The sequence below is a fragment of the Pleurodeles waltl genome, chromosome 4_2 (assembly GCF_031143425.1).
Source record: "Pleurodeles waltl isolate 20211129_DDA chromosome 4_2, aPleWal1.hap1.20221129, whole genome shotgun sequence".
NCBI lineage: Eukaryota > Metazoa > Chordata > Amphibia > Caudata > Salamandridae > Pleurodeles > Pleurodeles waltl.
The window spans coordinates 816,799,594-816,823,532 of NC_090443.1; the positions used below are offsets into that span (position 1 = coordinate 816,799,594).

Sequence of the window (23,939 nt, forward strand, 5' to 3'; positions counted from 1 at the left end):
AAACATGAGTGGCAACTGAGAAAAGACGACTTGACGTAAAAGAAAATAAAGTTAGCCTAAAAAAATGAAATTTTGCACTTTTGCTGGGCTGGGCACGTTTTTGCTACTCAAAAGCATTTTGTTTGTGGGACACTCCAAGTTAAAAACTACAAATAGTACCTCGATCACGTTGGGAGCAGCAGATGGGCACTAATTAGGTTGCATCAATTAGTGGTTGATCCCTGCTCCACACAAAGGAACGGAAGTGATGCCAGGCATGCCTTGACGAATTACAAGGCTGTAAAGAACAGTGCCGTGCAAATCAATAAACGGTGAGCGACAGACGGGCTCCAAGCCCTTCACTGTACACAACAGAGTTTTGCATGCGAGATGCATGCCCTAGCGCATGCACTCGAAGGCTCAACCCTAAACATGCATAAGGGGTCATGATAGAGGTATCCTGACCTTATAAAACACATGGTGTGGTCTCCGAGGGACCCTTCATGGGCAAAACATTGGGCAATTTTTTTTTTAAGATCCACCACGGTGCACAGCACTACCCCCCAGTGGAAATCCATGATGGATCAACAGACTGAAGCCCAATGGAACAAAAAAATACCTCACAAACCATATCCCCACGTGCACAGCTGAAGGCAGCCAACCCCCACCATGCACAGCTGAAGGCCGTGCACATCAGTGGTTGTATTAATGTATGGGTATTATATATGCCTTTATGTTAAAAAAAATAGAAAGTCACTGAAAATAACAAAGGTTACAGGGACATTATAGTTAGGTTCACATTTTACCCACACAAAACTATAGAAATTCAGCAGTTATAGTCGTACTTCTCAAAATAACTTTAGGCCACGAGCTATAGTTTCTTAACATAAGTATAACTATAAGTATAACTATAACTGCTGAATTTCTTTGGTTTTGTGTTGGTAGAATGTGAATCTAACTATAACGTTCCTGTGATCTTTGGTTTTAATAATACTCCACAGTTCCTCTCTGTCCGGAAGCCCATGTGGCAATGGCGTGCAAATGGGTGACAGGTCCACAATATCAACTACACTCTCCGAACATGGGGGAGATAAAAAAAACTCCGGTGCAATAAACCTAAAATCAGGCATAAATTTGCAAAATTTATTACAGTGCATACAACACGTACAAAAACACCTTGGTCATGGGTAAACGTTTCTGAAAATGTACTCCTGATTTTGGATTTATTGCACTGGAGTGCACATCTATATATATATATGTGAATTTGAAAATATATACATATATATATATTTATATTATCTAGTGGCAGTCACCACTAGGTCACCACTAGGTAGTTATAGTTAGGACCTAGGGCCAGATGTACCAAAGGATTTTACCTATTCTGTGTCTATGGGAAAAAGCTTTCGTACATATGGCCCATAATTTCTATAGAAAACGCTGTTTTTTACTTGCCTCTATTTTTGGATGCCGCTTGACAAATCTTCATGAAAATTTCCCAAACAATTTGACAGTCACGTGAGCTTCTGTCTGGAAAGTTTCGGGGTGATCTGTCAAGTGGGGGCTGAGATAAAGGAAAAATTGAGCAGCAATAGCGGCAAAACCATTGGATAGAATTACACCAAATTTGACAGACAGTTAGCTCTTGGTCCAGAAAGAGCCCTTTTTGTTATTTGGTGTAAATCCATTCAGTAGTTTTTGAGAAATGTAATGAAATCCAAATTTGTATATGTAGGGATGCAATGGATTTGCAACCTCTCCCGATCTCGTGCTGAGATCTGATTGGCTGCCAATACTTCAGACATTAAGGGGGTTATTACAACTTTGGAGGAGGTGTTAATCCGTCCCAAAAGTGACGATAAAGTGACGGATATACCACCAGCCGTATTACGAGTTCCATAGGATATAATGGACTCGTAATACGGCTGGTGGTATATCCATCACTTTACCGTCACTTTTGGGACGGATTAACACCTCCTCCAAAGTTGTAATAACCCCCTAAGTGTTGGCAGTCATGTTGGGACTTGGTTTCAGCTGAGTCCCAGGAAAAAAAGAATATAAAATACAATAGGGGCCAGTGTATAAACACCTTGACTTCTCAGCTCTGGTGCCGAGATCCCAAAGGGACCTCCCAGAGGGGAAAGCATTTTTTTAAAAAAAGTTACAGCAAATTCACAACCGGGTGCCAAATCCACAGTAAAAAAAAAATTAAAAAGCAAACGTGGGCTCCTGCACTTGTTTTTAACTAAGCCCCCAGGAGGGCCAGGTCCAAGGGCAGTGTATTTTTTTTAAAAAGTGGAGCATGTTCTGACCCCCTCACAGCCCCAGGGACCACCACCTCCCCGGAGCGATTAATTAAATATGTTAACGTGCCGCGTGCCCCTCCACACCCCAGGGACTCCCACCTCCCTGGGCCAAAATGCTTTTAAAATATGGGAGAAACCCGATGGCCTCCCCCACAGCTCATCGGACCACCACCTCCCAGGGGCAATATATTCACATATGTGTGGACCACCACCCCCTGGGGCATACAGAAATTGGGTGCAGGGGGGCATGCGGGTCCCCCGGCAGCTCTGGGGACCACCACCTCCCTGGGGCAGTTAACCAATAAGGTGTGTGGGGGGCACAGCCCAGAGGACCACCCCCTCCCAGGGCTGCAGACAGTAGAATATGTAGAATAACTAAAGGATAGTAGAATATGTAAAGGGGGTCTGTTTCGCAACCCCCTTACTCCCTGGGACTATACATGTTAGAGGGAGGCCGCGTGGCATGGAGCCAATGATGGCCCTGGGGAACACCACCCCCCACGACCGGCTCCTGCTATGTCTCGCAGGGTGGCTTTGACAGTTGCAGCCAAGTCACAGGAAGCACTCCACTTTTTGACAGTGGGACCTTTCAAACAGGTCTCGCTGTCGAAAAGCGATGGTTTCATCTCTGTTCCCTGCATGCAAAGCGTGCAGGGAACAGAGATGAAAACTTTGCTCCAGAAAGCACAGAGCTGCTACTTAAAGCAGCTGACTACTTGCTGGAGCAATGGACTGTGAGGGAGGCCTGAGGCTTCCCCAGCAGACCTAGATAGCCCATAAAGGGCATAGTATACAATAAATTTAACAAAATAGTCAGGGACAGAGGGGAAGGCTCCCACCGAGGTCCCAGATAGCCCACAAAGGGCTAAAAGAATATGAGAAAAAAAAAATAGCTCAAGTGAGCATTGAGGGTTCGAATCCAGGTGTGGCACTGGTCGTTTCCCTCCTTTAGTTTATTTTTTTAAGTCAAAAGTTTAAGGCTTGTACTGAAAGGTGATCTTACTCTTTTTATTTGACAAATACATTTTTCTTTTTGATTTGTGCAGAAATATCTAATTCTAAATATATCAACTATCGAAAAACTCTTTATCTCTCTCCCTCTCATTCTCTTTCTCTCTCTCTTTCAATCTCTTTCTGTCACTCACACACACACTCAGACCCTTACGCAGCCACTCACAGACCCACTGAAATACTCACCCACCCACTCACAGACCCACTCAGACCCTCATGCACCCACTCACAGCTCCACTCAGACCCTCACACAACCACACACAAACCCACTCATGTACCCACTCAGAGATCCACTCAGACACTCATGCACCCACTCACAGACCCATTGACACCCTCATGCACCCCACTTTCAGACCAGCACAGACACTGACACACCCACTAAGACACTGATGCATGCGCTCTCACACCCAGAGAGAAACTCTTACAGCCACCTCACCCCCAGATACACCCTCTTACCCCTATTCTCAGACCCAAAGAGATAGGCTGTGGCCAACTCACGCTGCACATGGCCAGAGGGCCATGTGCAGAGTAGGGTTGGGTGGTTGGCCATAGGGACTGGCTGAAGGCTAGGCCTTGTGGGCAACCACTGCTGCACACAGGCAAAGGCAGTGCGCGGTGCAAGGTTGGGTGCTTATAGGAGGTTGGCCTCAAGGCCTGGCTGCAGGCCAGGCCCTATGGCCAACCGCTGTTGCGCACTGCCAAAGGCCATGTGCGGTAGTAGTTGGATTAACGTATGGTAATGAAAATTTCTATATGGTAAACAAACATGGAAATTCATTGAAAAACCATAGGTTACAGTGATGTTATAGTTAGGAAATAGAATTTTTTTTTAAATATAGGAATTCACTGAAAAAACAAAGGTTACAGGGACGTTATACTTATGCTCACATTTTAAACATACAAAACCATAAAAATTGCCCTGTTAAAGTTACAGTTATCTCACGTAACTATAACTTGTGCCCTAAGGTAATTATAACTCATGCCCTCACCATGCACTGCTATTTACCCCACAAATTACAGCACTCATGACATCTTTGATAACATCACTAATCTATAAATGCAATATTTGCAGTAAAACAAATTACGAAAAAACTGTACATGGCGAGGGTGCAAGATATAATTACCTTAGGGCATAAGGTTTATTTACTTGCGATATCTGTTACTATGACAGGTGAATGTCTACAGGTTTGTACGTTTAAATATGAGCCTAACTATAAATTCCCTGTAACCTTTGGTTTTTCAGTGAATTTCTATGTTTTTTTATTCCATATGTGTGTGTGTGTGTGTGTGTATATGTATGTGTGTATGTGGGTGTGTTTCTGTGTGTATATGCGTGTATGGGTTTGTGTGTGTGTGTTTGTAGTTTCAAATTATGTTTTTGGGTCTTTTTAGGAGAAGGCCCCACAAGCCTCCCATCATCTTTTATTTCTAATTAATTATATATTTTCTTTTAATTGAGGGAACCACCCTTTTTTTAATTACCTTTATCACCTGATGCACCTATCTACTCCTAAACCCTAAAAATATAATTAACACTCTATACCTTTACCTACCCCTAAAAACACCCTCACCCAGTTGTAAACCCTAACAATACCCTAAAAAACGGATACCTTTACCCATCCCTAAATCCTAAAAATACCCTTACTACACTATACCCATACCCACCTCTAAACTCTAAAGTACCTTATCACTCTGTGCCCTTATCCACCCCTAAACCCTAAATATACCTTCATCACCCTAGACCCTTAACCCTAAAAATACACTTACCACCATATACTCCTAACCACCCCTAAACCTTAAAAATACCCTTACTGTCCTATAACCTTACCCGTCCATAAACTCTAAACATACCCTCACCACCCTATACCCATACCCACCCTTACTGCCCTGTTATCACTCTATACCCCTATCTGACCCTAAACCCTAAAAATACCTTCATTATATGACAAATGATGTGTGGTAAACGCATTGTGTAATAAAGACTGCGTGGTTAAGGATGTTTACTATTTCTGCCATGCCTTGACTTACAACACCTGTATTCAAAGTAATATCTACTATTGGTCTGAGATTGACCAGGGTCTCACACTGTTGAGTAGGCTACACAAGAAGCGTTTTTACCACCAGCTTCAAAAAAGAGCACAGCACTATATGTGTCTTAAATAGGAGGGATTTTTTGATGTCACAAATCAATGAAGCCCAGGTCAAAGTACAAATTGTTATGGGTAGATGGCATTGTATTCCAGATCATGTTTAAGGCAGAGATCTCAATAACCTCCTGCGGTACACTGGCAGTCACAGACAACAATGTTTAAATGCTGGACTAGATTAACATTTATCAGGCTCATGTTAATCCACTTTGGCTAATGTTCCAGCTATTCCTCAGTTTCAGTAATGTGCTTTTCAATTCTTGCTTGGAGAGCTATGGCTGAGAGAGACTATGGGGCATATTTACAAGCCCCTTGTGCCTCCATGTGCCACATTAGCTTCATTTTTTTTCACGCTAATGTGGAGTTAGATAGGCATTTCCGACGCACCATATTTACAAAGTGCTTGCATTGCACCACTTTGTAACCCCTTGTGCCACATTATGCCTGCGCCAGGCATAATGTATGCAAGGGGGGGGGGGGCGTTCTGGCGCTGGGAGGCCCGAAAAAATTGTGAAGTGAAATCTACAAGATTTCACTGTGCCATTTTTGTGTCATTTTAATGCCTGCTTAGAGCACCCATTATATTAATTGGGCCTCCCTGTGCTTTACTGCACCAGCATCCAAATTTTTGATGCAAGTGCAGAAAAGCGCCACAATAGCATAAAAAAATTTTGCTGCTGTTGTAGTGACAACTGCCATGGTGTCATTAGGTGCTAGTAAGTGGGTGCCACTTTCTTGTAAATATACCCCTATGTGTCACAGCATCTACGCTGGAACTAAGCAACCTTTGAGGTGCAACTGTAGTGTCACATCTACATTCATGGTCCTGACCACAGACAGGAGAACCAGAAGTGGCTGATGTGATGGTGCAGCCCATGTGAGACATGTAAGGAGGACTCTAGAGAGTCAAAGAAGGTGCATCCCTGATGGTTTGTGCAGCTTGGCTCATGGGGCAACAATAGACCAGGGGAGCTCTGAGGAGCTTTAGGGGCCACAAAGATCAAAGAGGCCTAGTTCAAGCAGGAAAGCACAGAGACCTGGCAGCTGTGACAGGTACAGATCAAGTGCTCCTCGTTGGACAAAGTGTCAGTGTTGGAGCTCTAGGAGAGATCAATTCCATGACAGGATATGTTGGGAATTATAGATAAATGCATTGCAAATGAGTATAAAATAAAAGTGGCTGAGTCCACCTGCATACGGCCAGTGTTGAACATAGACAAAGTGTTTCTACTTTTATTTTTTATGACTAAGAATACATTCAAGGAAAATACCTAGTGCTGATTAGAGACCACATATTACAGAATCTCACAAAAAGCAAACAAATATCTGCAGACGACTGGTTGCCTTCAGCCTTCAGTAGTGGCATAAGTTGTATTTTAACTAGTGGAACAATCAGTTATATATCCACCCTTCACCTGCAGTTGGCCTTACTTTAGCGCCAGGTGTCCCTAAACAGTCAATAAATAGGGGTAGCACTGGCAGCCATGCATACGAGATTATGTAGCAAATGCAGGAGTGTACTTTTAAGCACCACAACACAGGCAAGGAGTTGTCTTACAGTATTGTTTGGCCAAGATTCATAGATATTCTTAAAACTTGACTGAACTCAGAAAGCTTAAAAAGGTGGTACACTGTGGATTTAGAAAATCTGTACCAGGGGCTTCCAAGCCAATGTGTCAGACATTGGTTAAAAAAAGAACATCGATTAGAAATGTGTTTGTTTGTTAGCCAGGGGCGGCTCCTCCGCTATGGCAGAGGAGCGTAGAGCCCCACCAGCAGCTGCAAAACCTTTTCGAGAAAAAACGCTCCTCCTCAGTACGCATGTATGTTTGGCTGGCTGGACGTCTTGGGCCAGCCAAACACACATGCACATTGGACTCTCTCCAACCCAGCAACGCAGGCACTCTGTTGCTGGGTTGGAGAGAGCTGGCAGAGACTTGTACTATGCCTTGGAGCGCCCTGGCTGGGTGCTCCGTCCAATCCTAGCGCTGCTTTCATGCTGCCAGCAGCATGAATGCAGCATTAGGCTTGGATGCAGGGCAGCCTGGGAGCATGTTCCTGCAGTCGAGGACGGAGGAGCGGATCGGTGCAGTGTGGCAATCAAAGTAAGTTTTGTTTTCCTGTTATGTATGTTTTTTTCTCACCCCCCCCCCCCACCACGGGCCGCCTTGCCCTCAAGCCGCCTTTGGTGTTAGCATCAATAACTCTGCATATAAGAAGTTTTTAAGTGAAGTTTAAATCTATAAATCTGGCTGGGTTTCGTCCCTGGAATCTTCACAAAAATCTACAGACTTGAGTGAGGAGGGCTCCTGTTTGTACTCTGGACCAAATGTTTAGACCGATGGCTAAAATAAGATATTCCACATTTCGTTTCTCTTACATTGGCAAGATGCTGGGTAGTGAAAGTGTATCCCTGGCCCAACAGGCAGAGGTACCGAAGATGAATGAAATACAGCAAGGTGAAAAGCAAACAGTGTACCTGATTTCAGATTATGAAATACCTGTACAAAAAGATTATATTGTCACTGAAAGAGATTTCTTGGCTAAGACTGAAGAAAAGAAAATGCATTGAGCTGTTATCCAAATGTTTAGACTGGGAAGACGCTGATGGGTTGCTAGTCTCAAACTTCACCGACTGACATATCACATTAAAAGTAGGAAATCGCTTTATGATTTGAGGCGGTACTCAAGACAAGAAAATGGGATAGAATGACACATTGCATGGGATCATATGTTCACAAAGAGAGATCATGTGGGTGAAAGTGAGAAAGTGACCTGTGCAAAGTAAAAAGCCTCAGAATAAGAAATACCAATCACTAGGGGTCGTATTACAAATAAAGTGCACTGTCCCTTTTTGCACCAGGAGCAAACATGGACAGAAACTCTCAGCTGCCATGGGAGCAGGACATTAGTGGAAAAAGGAGCTGCTGCTAGAAGCTGCCACTAGTTCTGTCATTGTGCAGACTGCACCCTGCCTGTCTGGGGGATCCATGAGACTTCTAAATCACCTCCAGAGGGGTGCCTTTGGTGGGGGGCACTGAAGGTGTGCCACCTTTTTGTGGAGGACTCAGTGCACCTTCTGACAGCCTCTTTGCCTCTGTGCCTGCATATATACTCCAGTGCGATCAGAGAGGCAAAGTGTTTCCCTCATTTGCATTAAACCACACTCCCATGGTGCTATCCATATTACAGAAGATGTTTCACAAGCGCTTTAACCCCCTTCTGTAATACTGCATTCCAGTGGGTGCAAAAAATGGAAGCGAGCATCCATTGCTACCCTCCAGAGCACTGTAAGCAGTGCTTAATTTGTGCTTCTTGTTTCCAGTGCTGAGCACCGGCACTTATTTTTGAGGGCCGGCGCTTAGGGGGTCATTACGACCTCGGTGGTCTTTTCAGAAGACCGCCGAGGCCGCGGGAGACAGAATACCGCCATTGCCGGCGGTATTTCTGTCTCGCTATTATGACATTTCCGCTGGGCCAGCGGACGGTAACAGTGTTACCGTCCGCTGGCCCAGCAGAAATGTCACATCAACATTGCAGCCGGCTCGTAATAGAGCCGGCGGCAATGCTGATGTGCAGCAGGTGCAGTAGCACCCGTCGCGCATTTCACTGCCCGAAATTCGGGCACTGAAATGCGCGATGGGGCTATGCCTGGGGGCCCCTGCACTGCCCATGCCAAGTGCATGGGCAGTGCAGGGGACCCCAGGGGCACCCTAAGTCCCCTTACCGCCAGCCTTTCCGTGGCAGTGTGTACCGCCATGGACAGGCCGGCGTACGGGGACTCAAAATCCCCAGGGCAGCGGTGCATGCACCGCTGCCCTGGGGATTATGACCGCCAGGCGGAATCCTTGCGGCAAAGTGGAGGGGCCGGCGGTATGGCCGTGGCTTTTCCGCCACGGTCATAATTGCTGGCGGAACACCGCCAGCCTGTTGGCGGTGTTACCGCCAACATACCGCCATCCGCCAGGGTCGGAATGACCCCCTTAGTCTCCTGCCTCAAGCCTTTGCTGCGAGCAAAAGACACTTTGGGAAAGACGGAGGAAGAGAAAAACGAAAGGGCGTCACAATGAGAGAAAGCAGAAAGCTGCAAGAGTGAGCTGAGGGGGCAGGGAGTGACTTTACATGGATTGAAGAGGTCCGAGATAGCTTCAGGATTACGCTGCCTCAGTATTGGGTGCTCGCACATTTAATTGCACCAGCCGCGTGTTTAAGAGGAGGGCTTTGGGCACCTCGTTATTCACAAATTAAGCACTGACTGTAAGCAATATGACCCATGGGCTACAGGTCCAGAGCAGGGAGATGATACCAAATTCCAACAATGCCATTTTAGAGGTTTGGAAAGTCAAATGTGTGATTTTTACCATGAGAACAATGACATTGTAGAGGTTTGGCGAGTCCAAAGTGTGAATTCTACCTGCAAATGTCATTTACAAAGTAATAATCATGCCTACGAGAGAATTCTTTGAAGGCAGATGAGACAGCTGTTTGACCATTGCCTGCTTTCCCTGACGTCTTCCCAAATGGGAAGCAGCATTGGTTCCTTTAAAGAACTTGCGTTGCTTTACAAAAAATGCTCCTGGTACGGCAATGTAAATAAAGGGATGTTGGGCTTCTGCCCCTTGCAGGCCACCATCCCTGTTTGTAGCCAATCACAGGAAGCCGTAAATTGCAACCTGCCTAATTAGTATTCAATTAGCAGGTCATTCTACAAACCCATTTGAACAGTCATTTAGCAAAACTAATCTAATAGTACACAGGTTAGTTCACATAATCAGATTCCATTTGTAATAACATTTTGCGAATGGAATCTTAGTACATTGGGCCATAACTTTTGTCAGGCTAACGGCCTTATTTAGAGTTGGGCAGATGCCGGATATCCACCAGATTAGGGGCCTGATTTAGAGTTTGCATCACAAACAAGACAGATATCCTCTCCAGTGTATTACAAGTACCATTGGATATTATACACTTTTAATTTGAAGGACAGGATATCTGTCACGATTGTGACAGTACAACCCATTCACCAACCTTCAAATCAGGCCCTTAATTTGATGGATTTTCCCCATCTGACCAACTCTAAATAGGAATTTTGCCTGTATCTTTGTCGGAGATATCTTAATAAATTATTACATGACATAATAGTTAAAACAGTCATCTGGAAACTCAAATTACCAAGTGCAATTGTTTAAACTACCTTTGGGAAATATAATTGCATGCATTAAATGTGCAAGATAATTGAAAACACTGCATCAATATAATGTCACATTGAACAGAAATCACAGCAGAAAAATACACAAACCATAAATAATGTGTTAACATTTAGCAAGGAACATCATCTCATCTTTAGCAGCTGGAATTGGACATGCTACATTTTCTACGTTATATTATCTTGCAGAAGACAAGATGGGACTTCGCAAGATGGAAGAAATTACAGATTTTGTGTAGCCCGATTTTCGGTCTCTTGAATGCTGCAAATAAGTGTTCCATTGGCCATTTTAACTGCACGTGGCACCAGTGTCCTTGTGACCCAGTAATTCACAACACTCGCCACTTGCTGGTCCATGTAGTCTTTCTGCTATGACAATGACCATTAATTAGAGGTCCCTGCAGAGTTCCAAATCACATCCTGGCTCCACGAGTCTGGCTGCTTGCCTTATGCTTGGAGGTGCCACATCAGCATTCATAAATGTGCACTGGCTTCCACGTCAACAGATGGTAATGTTCTGAAATCAGAGAGCACTGGACACCGTGATTACCAATTTTCTACAACACAGATCCACAACATACACGGTGTCCAAACAGATGGCTTTGGTAGCAATGCCCAGCGCCAGTCAGTGACTCATGTCCTATTAGGCTTTCGTGTTACCTGATTTCGAAACAATTATTTGATGGAGGCATCCGCAGCTCGGGTCTCCATTTCCAGTGCCAACGTTACATGCAGCGTGTTGCTGGGGTAAAGATGCAAATATTAATAGAACGTGGAATTGTGTTTGAAGGGCGTGTTAACACGTTTGTAAAAGTGCCGGCTCACAAGTCAAACCTGATTTACTTGGAACCATCTGCAGCTGGATGCCTTATTTTAACCACCCTTGCATTGTCGGCACTGCCGTTGATGCATACGTTGTTTATTTAAAAATTATTCATGCATGTTATTTTAAGCGTACTGTACCATTGTCTTCCCTACATGATAGCGCATCTCGCTCTCTGAAGCAGAATATTTTAAATAAAGATATTAGTGACTTTAATTCCTGTGCTAGAGGCCGTATGGGTCACGTGCCTTTATAAACTCTAATGATTCACTTAACCTAAGCGAGCATTGGAAGGGACATTGTTTACAACTGGCAGAGTGCTTAACAGTGCAAATCAATATCACACAGGGAATGCACAGCAGCTCTGTTAGGCCTCAATGAGTGCCATCAAAATGTGTATATCCAGGTCCTTGCAGGTATATTTATTAATTGTTTGTATTGTACATTTTTCGCGTCTGCATATTTAGATAGTAATCCTGAATATATTTTTTACATCTATTTGTAAAGGTTTCTGGAATCTAAAGTACAGCACCGTTATATAATAAACTGCATTGCCTGTGACAAATCTCTAGGCACATGCGAGATTTTTTTAATGCAAGTGTGTTCTCACGTAGATACCAATTATTGGGTTACCTATGCATAGCTCACATAATGACCTTGTTTCTTTACACCTATGGCACTACATAGCATTCTCTCGCAGGTGAGTTGGTTTAAAAAAAAAAGTCTCTTGAGATGTGTGAAACCGGAAGTGTACTGCATGCAATGCTCTAGGAGCATTTACCACGTGAATTAAGAAAATGGACAGTGGTCACTAGGGAGGAAAAAGTTCAAAAGATCATTTACACTTGTGAATAAATGGTAATAATGTGGATATCGTCAAGAAAAGCACCTTGAAAGCTCCATTTTTCACGAGTAGGCCACCCTTACGCGCCCTGCACAGAATCCGCAGTTTTTGCATGAATTCCACATAGTGTACGAGACAAACCTGCAAGTTCTCCCATTTCTACAAAACAAGTCATCCATTGTGCTGAACTAGATGGAAACCCACATAACTGTTCTGATGTTTGCTCCATTCGCAATGACACATAGGTCGTTGTTAGAGTTGCCCTGTAATTCCAATATGGCTGGTAACAGCAGTTCCTCAATTATTAGGGCACCCTCAAATCCCACACTAATACCAGCAAATCTGCCCCCACCTCTGAGCTACCAATACCCCTGTAACGGTAGTCCTGGGGGCGGGGGGCAGGTTACCAGCGAATCTAAACAGTACTCATGAGGTACCTATTGCTAAATACATCATCCTTAAAAGGGCAGAACCTGTCTTAAATCATGCCCGACCGCTACATTCAAAGGGCACCTTTCACTGCCTACTACCTTTAGCTACTAAAATTATTTAGATCACATTTTACTGTAATTTCCCATTATCACAGTACCACTAAGTGGTCGTTTAGAGGTATGTATGCTGGTCACATGTTAGCACAGTACCACTGAGTCGTTGTTTAGAGGTTTGAACACTGTTTTCTAAGGTCTGTGGTGTTACCAGTTTCTTGCCATATACCAGCGGTTGGCAAAGTGACCCAGAAGGGATATAAGGGAGATGGTGTAAAAAGGGGATCGGGTCTCCCCTGCCTCCTTCATTCCCTCAAACTGCACATTAGGCTGAAGTCGTACATCTTCCTAGCACGGTTTCTCTGGTAAGCCAGAATCTACTCTCATCCTGTGAGATTCATTTTGTAGAACGTTTCTACAGCCCAGGAGTTGTTTCTAACTAAATGTTCTCGTTTACATCAATCTTTGAAAAACACAGATAAGAAATTGAGGCTGCCATTCCAAACAGATAACCGCTTGCACATTTTCTAAGAAACGAGTGGACATCTCGAGCTACACGTTAGACCCCGTAATTGAATGTGCAACAGAAAGGAATTTGTTTTTGCTGGGCAGAGGAGAATGAAAGGGTCACGTTTTTGGCAGAACAATGTGTGACTGTCAGCCATTGGCCGAGGCAGCGAAGAGGGTTCCAGCGTGCACTGCTTCGTACGACAGCGGCACATTATTGCGGAAAATACAACGCCCTTAACCTGCAAAGATTTGAAAAAGAGCACGTAATTTAATTCTGTGGGTTCAAAAGGTATTTCATCACTGGTTGAAATGTTCACATTCAACGCCTCGTCAGGAGTTGTAAGCGTTATATATAATGCAATTACATTACAGCAGATATTCGCATGTTTGCGTGGATTAAAATGCCTTTAAAACAGAGGCAAGCCAACTTTGAGTAGTAGAAACGCACATTATGCTCTTTAGAGTAGCTGGTTCGATATGTAGCCATTTTAGCATGCCCCCTTTCCGCTCAGCAATGCCCTCTGCGCCTAGGCGCCGCTCTGCAGGGAGGGAGAGCGTCGCTCATCTGCTCCCTACGGGCCTCAGGTGCGCGGATGGAGGGAAGGAGTCGGACTGACCTGAGCTGTCCATGGTGCTGATGATGCTGCTGGTCTCCTCCGTCTGCTGCTGCAGCTGCCTGGCCGGGCTCCTCACCGCCGCCGCCGCTGCTCCGGGTGCAGCCGCCCCCGCAGCCCCGCTCACTGCCTGCCGGATGCCGCCCCCCGGCCTCTGCTCCTTGCCCTCCGAGTCACCGTCCACCAGCTGCAAAGATTCGTAACCGTCATTGTTATTCTTTTTGCGGTAGCTACCAAGGAGGCTCATGGGGCAGGCGGGAGACCGGAGAGGGGGCTCCGGTCACCGGGGCAGGCCTGCGAGCGCGCGGCGGCGGCAGCAGGCCCTGGCACGCCTCGCCCTGCACTCTAGGCTGCCTGGCAGGGATGCAGCTGCGCTCCCATTGCTCTAGGGCACGGCGCTCAGGCGCCAGGAGGGTGGGCTGCAGGACGGGGGATGCTTCCAGTTCCTGCCAAGGGAGCTCTCCCACCCCTCCCGTGGCTCCGCCCATCTCCCCGGAAGCCATAGGTGCCTTTGTCTCGCTTGCCTTTTAACTTCCCATGTACACACTGATGATGCAGGGTACCGTCTCTTTACCTTGCATTGTTACCTAACCTAGCGAGTTTTTGTCAGTCTTACCCCTTACACGGTACCCGCTTCTGACATAGCTGAAAATACTGAGAGGCTGCTCCAGCATGCGGATGTTTCTAGCGTACAAAGATTGGGTCTTTAATTATCATGCACTGAGACTCGGGCCTATATTTCAAAGAACCGGGAAAATTACAAACAATACGAGATTTAAGCAGGGGTTAAGGTGCATAAGTAAGTGGCCAAAGGTGGTTAAAAAGAACAAGAAATCTGTAAATATATTGGTGCTGTGTCACCTTAGGGTAAGTGCATTCAAAAGAACACATACACGTTCAATGAAAAAGTATTGCCGATTTAATGCGTCGGAAACATTATTTTACGTTATGAAATCTTAATTTGTTATTGTGATCATTGCTGATGTTTGTGTGTGTAACCAGAGTGTCACAGAACTGAATCCTATTTGATGCACTGGGTAGTAGTGAGTTTTGTATTTATATTGCTAGGAGGACCCAACTTTTGACAGAAAACACTTTGAATATGTGAGTGATCACTTTAATATTGTATTACACACAATATATGATAGGCTGTTACAAAATGTGCAAAAAGATATAGGGCCTTGTTTGGAAATTGGCGAATGGGATACTCCATCAAAGATTTAAGGATATCTGTGGTCCACTGTACAATAAGTGCCATATCCTAGAATGCACTTGTGACAGAATATCCCATCCACAAACCTCTAAATAAGGTCCTTGGAGTTTAAGATAAAACAATTGTATTCAAAAATATATATTTTTTGGTAATAGGTAATCAGACTGTCCCTAGCTTATTTTTTATGGCAGTCTCCTATGTAAAAGGACATGCTCCTGAACTCTGCTGGTAACACATTCTTACATTACCTCTCAAAAAGAATAAATCTTTGTCACCATGAAGTTTCCAGTGACTCCATCAATTAAAAATTATACTGCTTCCAAGCAGCATTTACATTTGATGAGTAACCAATCTCACAAGTGTCCATTTCTTCCAGGGAGCAGGCGCGGTGGCACCCTTCATTAGCTCTCGGCCTCTCCCTCTTCACAGTAAAGAAGATCGCTGCCCTTCCCTTGCAGCAGACAGCACTTATAGGTTTGCATTAATGGTTCGGAGATGGTTCTTTTTTTAACAATAAGTATATGAACTGTTTTTGTAAAATGTAAAAAAAAAATGCCACTTTGTTCCCCATAGATTATGCACACTTTGACATCTAGATTTTGGGTTTAACAAATTCAGATGGATTGTGAGGAAACCAATACCGAACATCAGTCTCCAGATGTATGCCAAAACTTAAAAATAAATATAGAGAGAACTTTATTTATCATATCAGTCATTTCACTAGTCTTACGTTTTAGTTATTAAAAATGTATTCACCAAATCTACTGATTTGGGTCATGCAAGCATTAATAAAATCAGGGTGTACTATTCAGTCAGCATTCCATAAGTAAGCTGCAATGGGGACTATTGAATTGTTACTGCCCAGGATTCTGAAAATGTGTCTTACTGGTTTTCATAGTGTGGTAAAAGAATTTATTCAGTGGGGTATCAATATTACAATATGCGGATAAGCTTGATTATTGCATTATTTCTAGTCCTACTTTCACTCATCACATTACTTATAAATGAGGTAAGGATTATGGAACAATCATGATCCAAGCAACAAAGAAAATGCCTTAAAAAGGAAAAAACGTTGGAGCTGACATACCATCAACACCCCCTTCAGCATTTCAACTTCCCTCCACCATTTTGATCAGAGATTGCCTTCACTGCTGCCTAGTGGAGATGAAAAGCCAGCCCTGATACCTCACTTCAGAACTCAATGTTTGCCCTTCTTGATGCCTATATGAGATGCAAAGTGGGCAGGTGAGTGGCACCCCTAAAGGAAAGTCATACTGAAGAAACTGTAAAATAGAGTAAACTCTGAACCTGGCAGCAACCCTTTTAGGGGAACAGTAGCCCTGCAGATTTGACAACATTATTATAAAGCCAGAGGATAAGGGTGGAGCGTTAGTGCTCCCAACTATTAAAGACTATGGGCGTCATTTCCAAGGTCCTTGGCTCAGGGCGGCGCAGAAGGCTCCTTGCTGCAACTTCCTGTGCCACTGGGAAAGGGCAGAAATACACCATATATTCAAGATACAGCACATTTCTTTCCTCTACTCCTGCTCTGGCGCACAAATTTTTGCCATGCGTCAACACAGGCACCCTTGCATCATGCTGCAAGGGTGCCTGCATTGTGGGAATGATTGTTTTTGCGCAAAAGGGACACCTTCCTGCACTAAAACAATCAAAAGAGGTGTTTCCCCTTTCTATGTGTGTACACATAGAAAGAGGAAAAAAAGAGGAGAGATAAAGACATTTTTCCCTGTTGCATCACTCTTACATCACCCTTGAGATGGTGTAGGGATCTGATGCATTCCCAGGCTTGCAAATCTTCGAATGCATCAGATTCCTTCGTGTTCCATGGGTGTTGTGTGGGAGTACCCCATGCAACAACCATAGAGCGCCCCTTTCATGCAGTGTTGTGAGTGAAAGGGGTCTTTACGTTGCCTTGTAGATATGGGCCGGCACACTGCGCTACTGGAGGATTAGAAAAAATGATGCTCCAGTAGCACAGTGTGCCAGTAGGGCTTCAATGAGGCCCTATGATCAGAAAATTCTAAACCAGCTTCAGAATTCTGAGCAGTATAGGAAATAAAATACATACCCCACAAATGATATATGTAAAATCATGCAAGTATGTATGAACAGTGGACTCAAGGAAGGATAGTTAAGTACCAAGGAGTTTGCATACCTTAACAAGCCTGGCTTCTCTATCCCAGCATTTTATACTCTGCCAAAAATTCATAAGAGTAGCACCAAACCTCCTGGCAGACTCACTGTGGCTGGATGTGACTCAGTCCTTAAACCCTTAGCAGAGTATGTTGATTTTTTCATGCAACCGTATCTTCTTAAGACACGTTCATTTGTTAAAGACAGCTTGGCTGTTATCAATGAAGTAGAAGGTTGTCTATTTGGCAATTGTATTGACCGACTGATAACATCGAAAGCTTGTTTACTAGCATTCCACAAACAGAAGCTTTCTCCCTTGTTGAAAAAACTGTGAATACACGCATTAGACCCCGTCAGGTATCAACAGAATTTATTTTAGCATTCTTTGAACAAGTAAAGGGTGTAGCTATGGAAGCAATGTTTGCTCCAGACATAGCCAACCTATATGTAGCAGATTTTGGAGACAGTTTTATTTATAACCAGTAGCAGCTGCCATCAATCAAGGGTGGCAGGGCATGGGTGTGGTAGGGGGAGGACTGTCGGTGGGGGTAAAAATATATTTTTTTAAACGTACCAGCCTGACGCTCCCGCTACCGGCCACCTCTGTGATGCTCCCTTCTTTCCGGCACTGAGGCATAAAGCACAGGCTCCTAATCCAGACGTTGCTCTCATGCTAAAGCAAGTGATGGGACTGCCCTGAGCAGACTGGTTTGACGTTCGCTCAGGCACAGGAAGCCTGTGCCATTTCTCCAACCCGGCTGTGTAACACAGCTGCTGGCCAAACTGACATGTGCACTTACAATTGCCCACCCCTCCTCCTCCCTGCCAGGGCCTCGCCCCACCCTAGACTCCCATGGGTCAGTCAGACAGTGACAAATGAGCGGGAGCACCGCTCCTCCGCTATTTCGGAGGGGCCACCCCTGTTTATAACACTACCAATCTGTACATGTAGAATATAAATGGTTACGCTATGTTGACAATGTGCTGTTAATCTGGTGAGGACCTGCATCAGGCCTTGATAATTTCTATATATGGCTCAACACACAAAACACTAATTTGAAATGTACCCTAAATTTTCTAATTCCATTATTAATTTTCTTGATCTCAATATCTATGATGAATCTGGCTGACTATACACAAGACTGTATACAAAACCTTCAATTCATAACACCCTGTTGAGATATGTCAGTCATCATCCTCACAACTTACAGTATGTGAAAACCTGCCATTTGGCCAATTTTTAAGAATCCATAGCAACCTCAGTAAAAGAGAGGATTTTTTCAGAGAAACTAACAGTATAAAAAATAAACTAATTGCAATAGAATATGCCAACACATTTATAAAACAGTCTCTCAAAAGAGCTTGGTATTACAATCACAAATGTCTATTAGAAGTCAAAAATATAAAACAAACAAACTGGATCTCACCTGTCACTACATTTGGGACTGAGTCCAAAAAAATCATAAGAATTATCCTTAAAACCCTGGTACCTAATATAGAGTGAATTGTTCCAAATCGACAAACCTCTTTTTTTCATTCAAATAGGACTGTAATTGGAGGGCTTCTCTTGCTAAAGCCTACAGAGAACCTGCAAAACCAACTATCAGCACTATGTGGGGTTTACAACAGTGATTAGTCAGGTCATTACAGATGTGGTAATTGTGCTGCTTGCAACACAGCTTGAAACACTAAATCATGTACTATTAACCCTTGGTAGCTATGACAGAGCAGGCAGGCCTCACTTAGGAGACAAGAGGGTAAAGCATTCAAAAACACCAATACAGTAAATAAGTGAGACACAACACACAATAAAAATCCCACACCAATTTATAAAAATAGGTTATATTTTTATGAGTAAATAGACACCAAAACGTCAAAAAACCAATGTAGGGAACCAGAGATTTGAATTTCAAAAGGATTAACACTTTCTAGCGCTTAGAAACACAAAGTGCCAAATTTACCAAAATTCTCTAAACTTAGGAGGTGTTTCCTGAAGTCCTCCTTGCAGGTACAAAAGGTCCAAAACACATATCCAAGGGTCTGGAATTTCCTGGTTGGTCCATGGAACCGGAGATATGACTTTTTTTTAAAGAATAAACACTTCCTAGTGCTTAGAAACGCAAAGCACCAACTTTACTAAAATTATCTAAACTTCAGGAGGTGTTTCCTGAAGTCCTCCTTGCAGGTACAGAGGGTACAAAACACAAATCCAAGGGTACAGAATCTCCTGCATGGTCCTTGGAAAGTTGGACCACAATCCCCACAATGCACCTGGCCAAATCCCTAAAAGTCCACTGGATACACTCCAGGCTGGGGACGTTTGCTGGGGATGATGCAGGTGAAGCTCTGTTAACCCGTAATTGCAGGGAGTCCACTCCTGAGTCCTTCTTGAAGCAAGGAACCGTCCCCAGGGCTGTAGTACCAGATTGTGCAGCAGGCACAGTTCACTCAGAAGTGTAGGCCAAGGGTGCAGATCCAGATTCCAGCAGGGCAGTCCTTCTTTCTCTTGTAGTTTCAGGCAGCAGATCTGAGAGGCTATGCACCTCTCATATATTTATTCCCAGCTCCTGGGCATCAGGAAGGGGGGGTGCCCAACCAAAAGAATGCAGAATGACGCCCAGATGCATGACCACTTCTTGCAAAGTGTGACATATTCCTGTCCCAGAAAGCACCATTCTTCCAAAATCCATGATGTCTGAAACTAATAGCTGACTAAACCATCCTCCAGTGTGGGTCATTTCTATAGCTCTCCTCCTTCTAACATCTGCAAATTCCTTCCTTGAGCCTAGTATCTGGCTGAGGGGTCCAGAAGATGGGGGTTAGGTGATCTGGCATTCTCTTCTGTCTTGCTCTCCTTTGAGGCTGTATGTGTTATTACCCCTCCCCATGCTCATGCAGTCCTGTGCCGCCCCGAGCTGCCCTTCACCAGATAGGCTCTGCCCTGGACAGCCACGTATCACTTAATCAAGCAGCTCTGCTAATCCTGTTAGCACTGACCAATCAGAGGGGACTATCAGAAGGCTGGCTTTTGGCTTACAGAAAGAAAAGCCTTATAACTTATTTTCTGTACAAGTTGTGGTAAATTCACCATTGTCAAATTGCTGGATTTATCAAAACAAATCTTTTAAGTCCTTGAATTACTTTTCTGAGCTTTACCTTACTATTATTACCATGGAATACAATATAGCAATGATAGCCTATGAAGGCCAGTATCTATAATGGGGGGGGGAAATGTAATGATCAGTTTTTCCCTAACCAGGGTTTATAAAACATCTTTTACAAGGCCCCTGCTTATAGTTACATGACCCCCGCTCCTGGGATACCTAGGGGAGATCCTGGGGGTTCCTAACATGTGAAAATAAGGTAGATGATCACATTTAAAGTGCCCATAGCACCAAAGTCGAATTGGGACACCATTTCCATTTAAATGCAGTCTGCAGAGTCAGGCTGCATTTTAAAATGACAGCAAACCTCCAGCAGTGCCCACGTGCAAAGGGCAGCAGTTCTGCTGGGCCTCTAATCTCCATGCCCAATTATATAGGGGCATACAGGCAGATTGTACACCCTTGCCCTATTATATACTAGGGACTTACATGGTCTGTCAGGACCATTGGAAGGGTACCTTAATACCTAGTGTACTTTACTACAAGTGTGTGTTTTAACATAGCACTGGCCTGGGTCTGGCTAACAGAGTCCAGAGCACAGTCAGAGTCAGTTATCATCGGCACCAGTCAGCAACAAAGAAAATGGGGATGAACAGGGCAAAAAGATGACTTTGCAACAGTATTGTATAGAATGCCCTTGTAGCTCTCACTATATTGAACAAATACAGGAAGTTAGACGCACAATACTACAACATCAGTCAAGGATCCGATGCAACATGGACAACTCACCTCTTGTTGAATATTACAAAGCATACAGTCATGCATACAATGAAATAAAGTGTTGTGTTCTTAAAGTCATCAAATGTTTCACGCAGCAATGTGGCGTGGATTGCCTTTTGACACTCAGAGAGAACAAATGCAATTGGCAGGCAAACGCAGGCACTAATGGACTTAATGCCTCAGTAGAGTGGTTTTCACTTGATGTACTGTAATTATCACTTCAGAACTGTTGTGACAATGCTTGTAGTCTATATAGACTGCCCTAAATTGACTATTGTCCTCTTATGTTAATCAGAGTAGTTTTTCCATACAGGATATTTACTCTTCAATCATTTTTCTTTTTGTCCTTCCAACACATTTGGAAAGATAACACCACTCCAATATGGCAGCATCAGCTTTTTACTTTCCATCATTGTTGTACTGCTCTGGGATGTATTCCTAGGGATGTGTTTCTTTTTATGCTGTCAAAAAGAATTTTAGTTTCTGAGTAGGTTTCTAGTTTCAGTTTATCCTTATATTTTTGCAATATTATTTTGACTATTTCACAGGGTTTTTAATTAGAGGTGTATATCCTCTCAACACCATTACAAGACGCCAGCTCTTTCTACATTTGATTCGCTTTCACTGTCCATGATTCACTTCCAGGTATACACTGTTATAGCATGGATGTTGTTTGCTTGAACTTCCTTTCGACCATCACAATTGCACATGATGAACTGATGTTGGGTGAGCCCATACTCTTTGGTACTCCGGCTATGCTTATTTTTACATTGTCAAGTACTGTAGTCTGTAATTATTTGTTTTTCTATGTCTATTTGTAGGGATGTCTGTTGTTTGTTGAACCATTCTTGAAGCTGGGGAATGCCCACGCATTTAGTTTGTGTATTAACTGCAGTATCACTACACAAAATAAACACTACAAAATTAGGTATTAGTTTACTTCTTTTTTGTTGTCCTGATTTTTCAAAAGGTAGCAGATTCTAAGGAAAGTGATCGCAGAACCATGATCTCTCTACATTTGTGTCTCAACCTGAGCAAGGCCTTATCTAGCATCGCTTTATTAGTCTTGATGGCCCTGGTTCTTCACATGTGTTTACTTCTTGTTAAGTCCTAGACTGAAGTGTGTACCTATACCTTTCATACTTGACAGGTTTAAAGATTTAAAGTAGGTCATATTGGACTTGCAGGTATTTTCTACATGGAAGTCACTACTCACTAGTGGTTTCTGATGTAAAATGCAATTTACCACTTGTAAGATTTTCTGATGGCACTCTTACCTTTTTGTATGCATTGGATGCAATCACAATATGCATGTTAGTATATTTTCATACGTAGGTACAACCATAGTTGGTCAGGCGTTCGCTTACCACTCACAATAACTCTTCTTTTAAAAGCATTAAGATGTGCATGACCTTTTGTGGCGCTATATACTTCACTTGATCTGATCTACTTTTTATGATGTGGGTTGCAGTGACACACACCCAGTTTTGGCATGTGTTTTCTGTGCACTGATGTTGAGAAATGTTGAACAAAGGGTTGTTCAATTTTTCTTTTTAAAGGTCTTTCTAAAGAAACATAGGGCCTGATTACAACTTTGGAGGAGGTGTTAATCCGTCCCAAATGTGACGGATATACCACCAGCCGTATTACGAGTTCCATGGGATATAATGGACTTGTAATACGGCTGGTGGTATATCTGTCACATTTGGGACGGATTACCACCTTCCTCCAAAGTTGTAATCAGGCCCATAGCCCTGAAGATGGTCTTATGGATGTTTGCCATTTAGAGACGAAAACACCAACAACTTACACACATCAGCCCAAGTAGAATTATTTGTATTACAATTCTTCATATTTTTACTCCTAAGATTGTGGTTGTTAGGCTGAGCTGTATTGTCCTCCAGATAGGACCTTTTGTGAATTTAAATATATCAGATACTTGTAAGTCTTATTTAGTGGATTCTGTGTATATGTGACCTTTAGCATGTACTTCCTTGTCTTGTTCCGAATGTATAGATGCATGTTTTACTTTTATTATTAAAAACTATTGATTTTTTATAAGGTAGCATAGAAAACGTACCTATCCTTTTTCTATGCTCGCAAAAGATTCTTTCTACATAAATGATATTCATCAATTGAGTTCACTTGATTGGGTACTGAATGGCCAATCTAAAAGTTAAAATAAACAATAATCTAAAACAATTCATTTGGGAACTTCTTCTTGTTTACATTATTCACCCACTACCTCAGAGAAGAAAATGTTGCCCTATTTGTTCCAGTCAATACCAAATAAATGCTGGTCACAATCGGGCATGCTAAATGAAATTCAGATTTTTATGAATCCTTGGGAGAACTGTGTGGCAGCTCATATAGTATTTGTACAAAGTAGGACCAAAGATTGACCACAACTTGCACTAGGAATGTTCTGATTTTCTTGTGTTATGAATAAATATACCAAACAAAGGTCCTCTGACATTATAGATGCAAAGGCACAATCTAAAACTTTCAACAACCTTTCACTACCTAAAGAAAATGAATTAGTATTCCTCCAGTCTTGACATAGCCACACCTAGCAATTCATCAAATGCAATCTGAAATGAGATACAATGTTATACAATCAAAAAAACACACACACAGGCCAAATTGCATTGACAGCTTATGACAGGTATAAATAGGACTCATGTTGCCCAACAGCTCATAAAGTAAAATTGAGCTTGTAGTTTGCAATGATCATGAACAGGTTTAATTAAAAACGATTTGTCTTCA

The 23,939-nt window shown here is 43.2% G+C and overlaps 1 protein-coding gene across 8 annotated transcripts in view; it reads right to left on the reverse strand.

The window, feature by feature from the left end:
• DNAJC6 (DnaJ heat shock protein family (Hsp40) member C6) overlaps positions 1-23,939 on the reverse strand; it is a 482,733-nt gene that overhangs the window by 313,400 nt on the left and 145,394 nt on the right. For 4 of the 8 annotated variants that reach the window (XM_069232497.1, XM_069232495.1, XM_069232496.1 and 1 more), the window contains exon 1: positions 13,926-14,387. The exons of 1 other annotated variant lie outside the window; for it this stretch is intronic. In XM_069232497.1, coding sequence (XP_069088598.1) covers positions 13,926-14,169 — 244 coding nt within the window. In that variant the 5' untranslated portion in view covers positions 14,170-14,387. Of the gene's footprint in view, positions 1-13,925; positions 14,388-23,939 lie in introns of those variants that run through there. 3 more of the 8 variants (XM_069232500.1, XM_069232501.1, XM_069232499.1) reach the window with 1 other exon arrangement.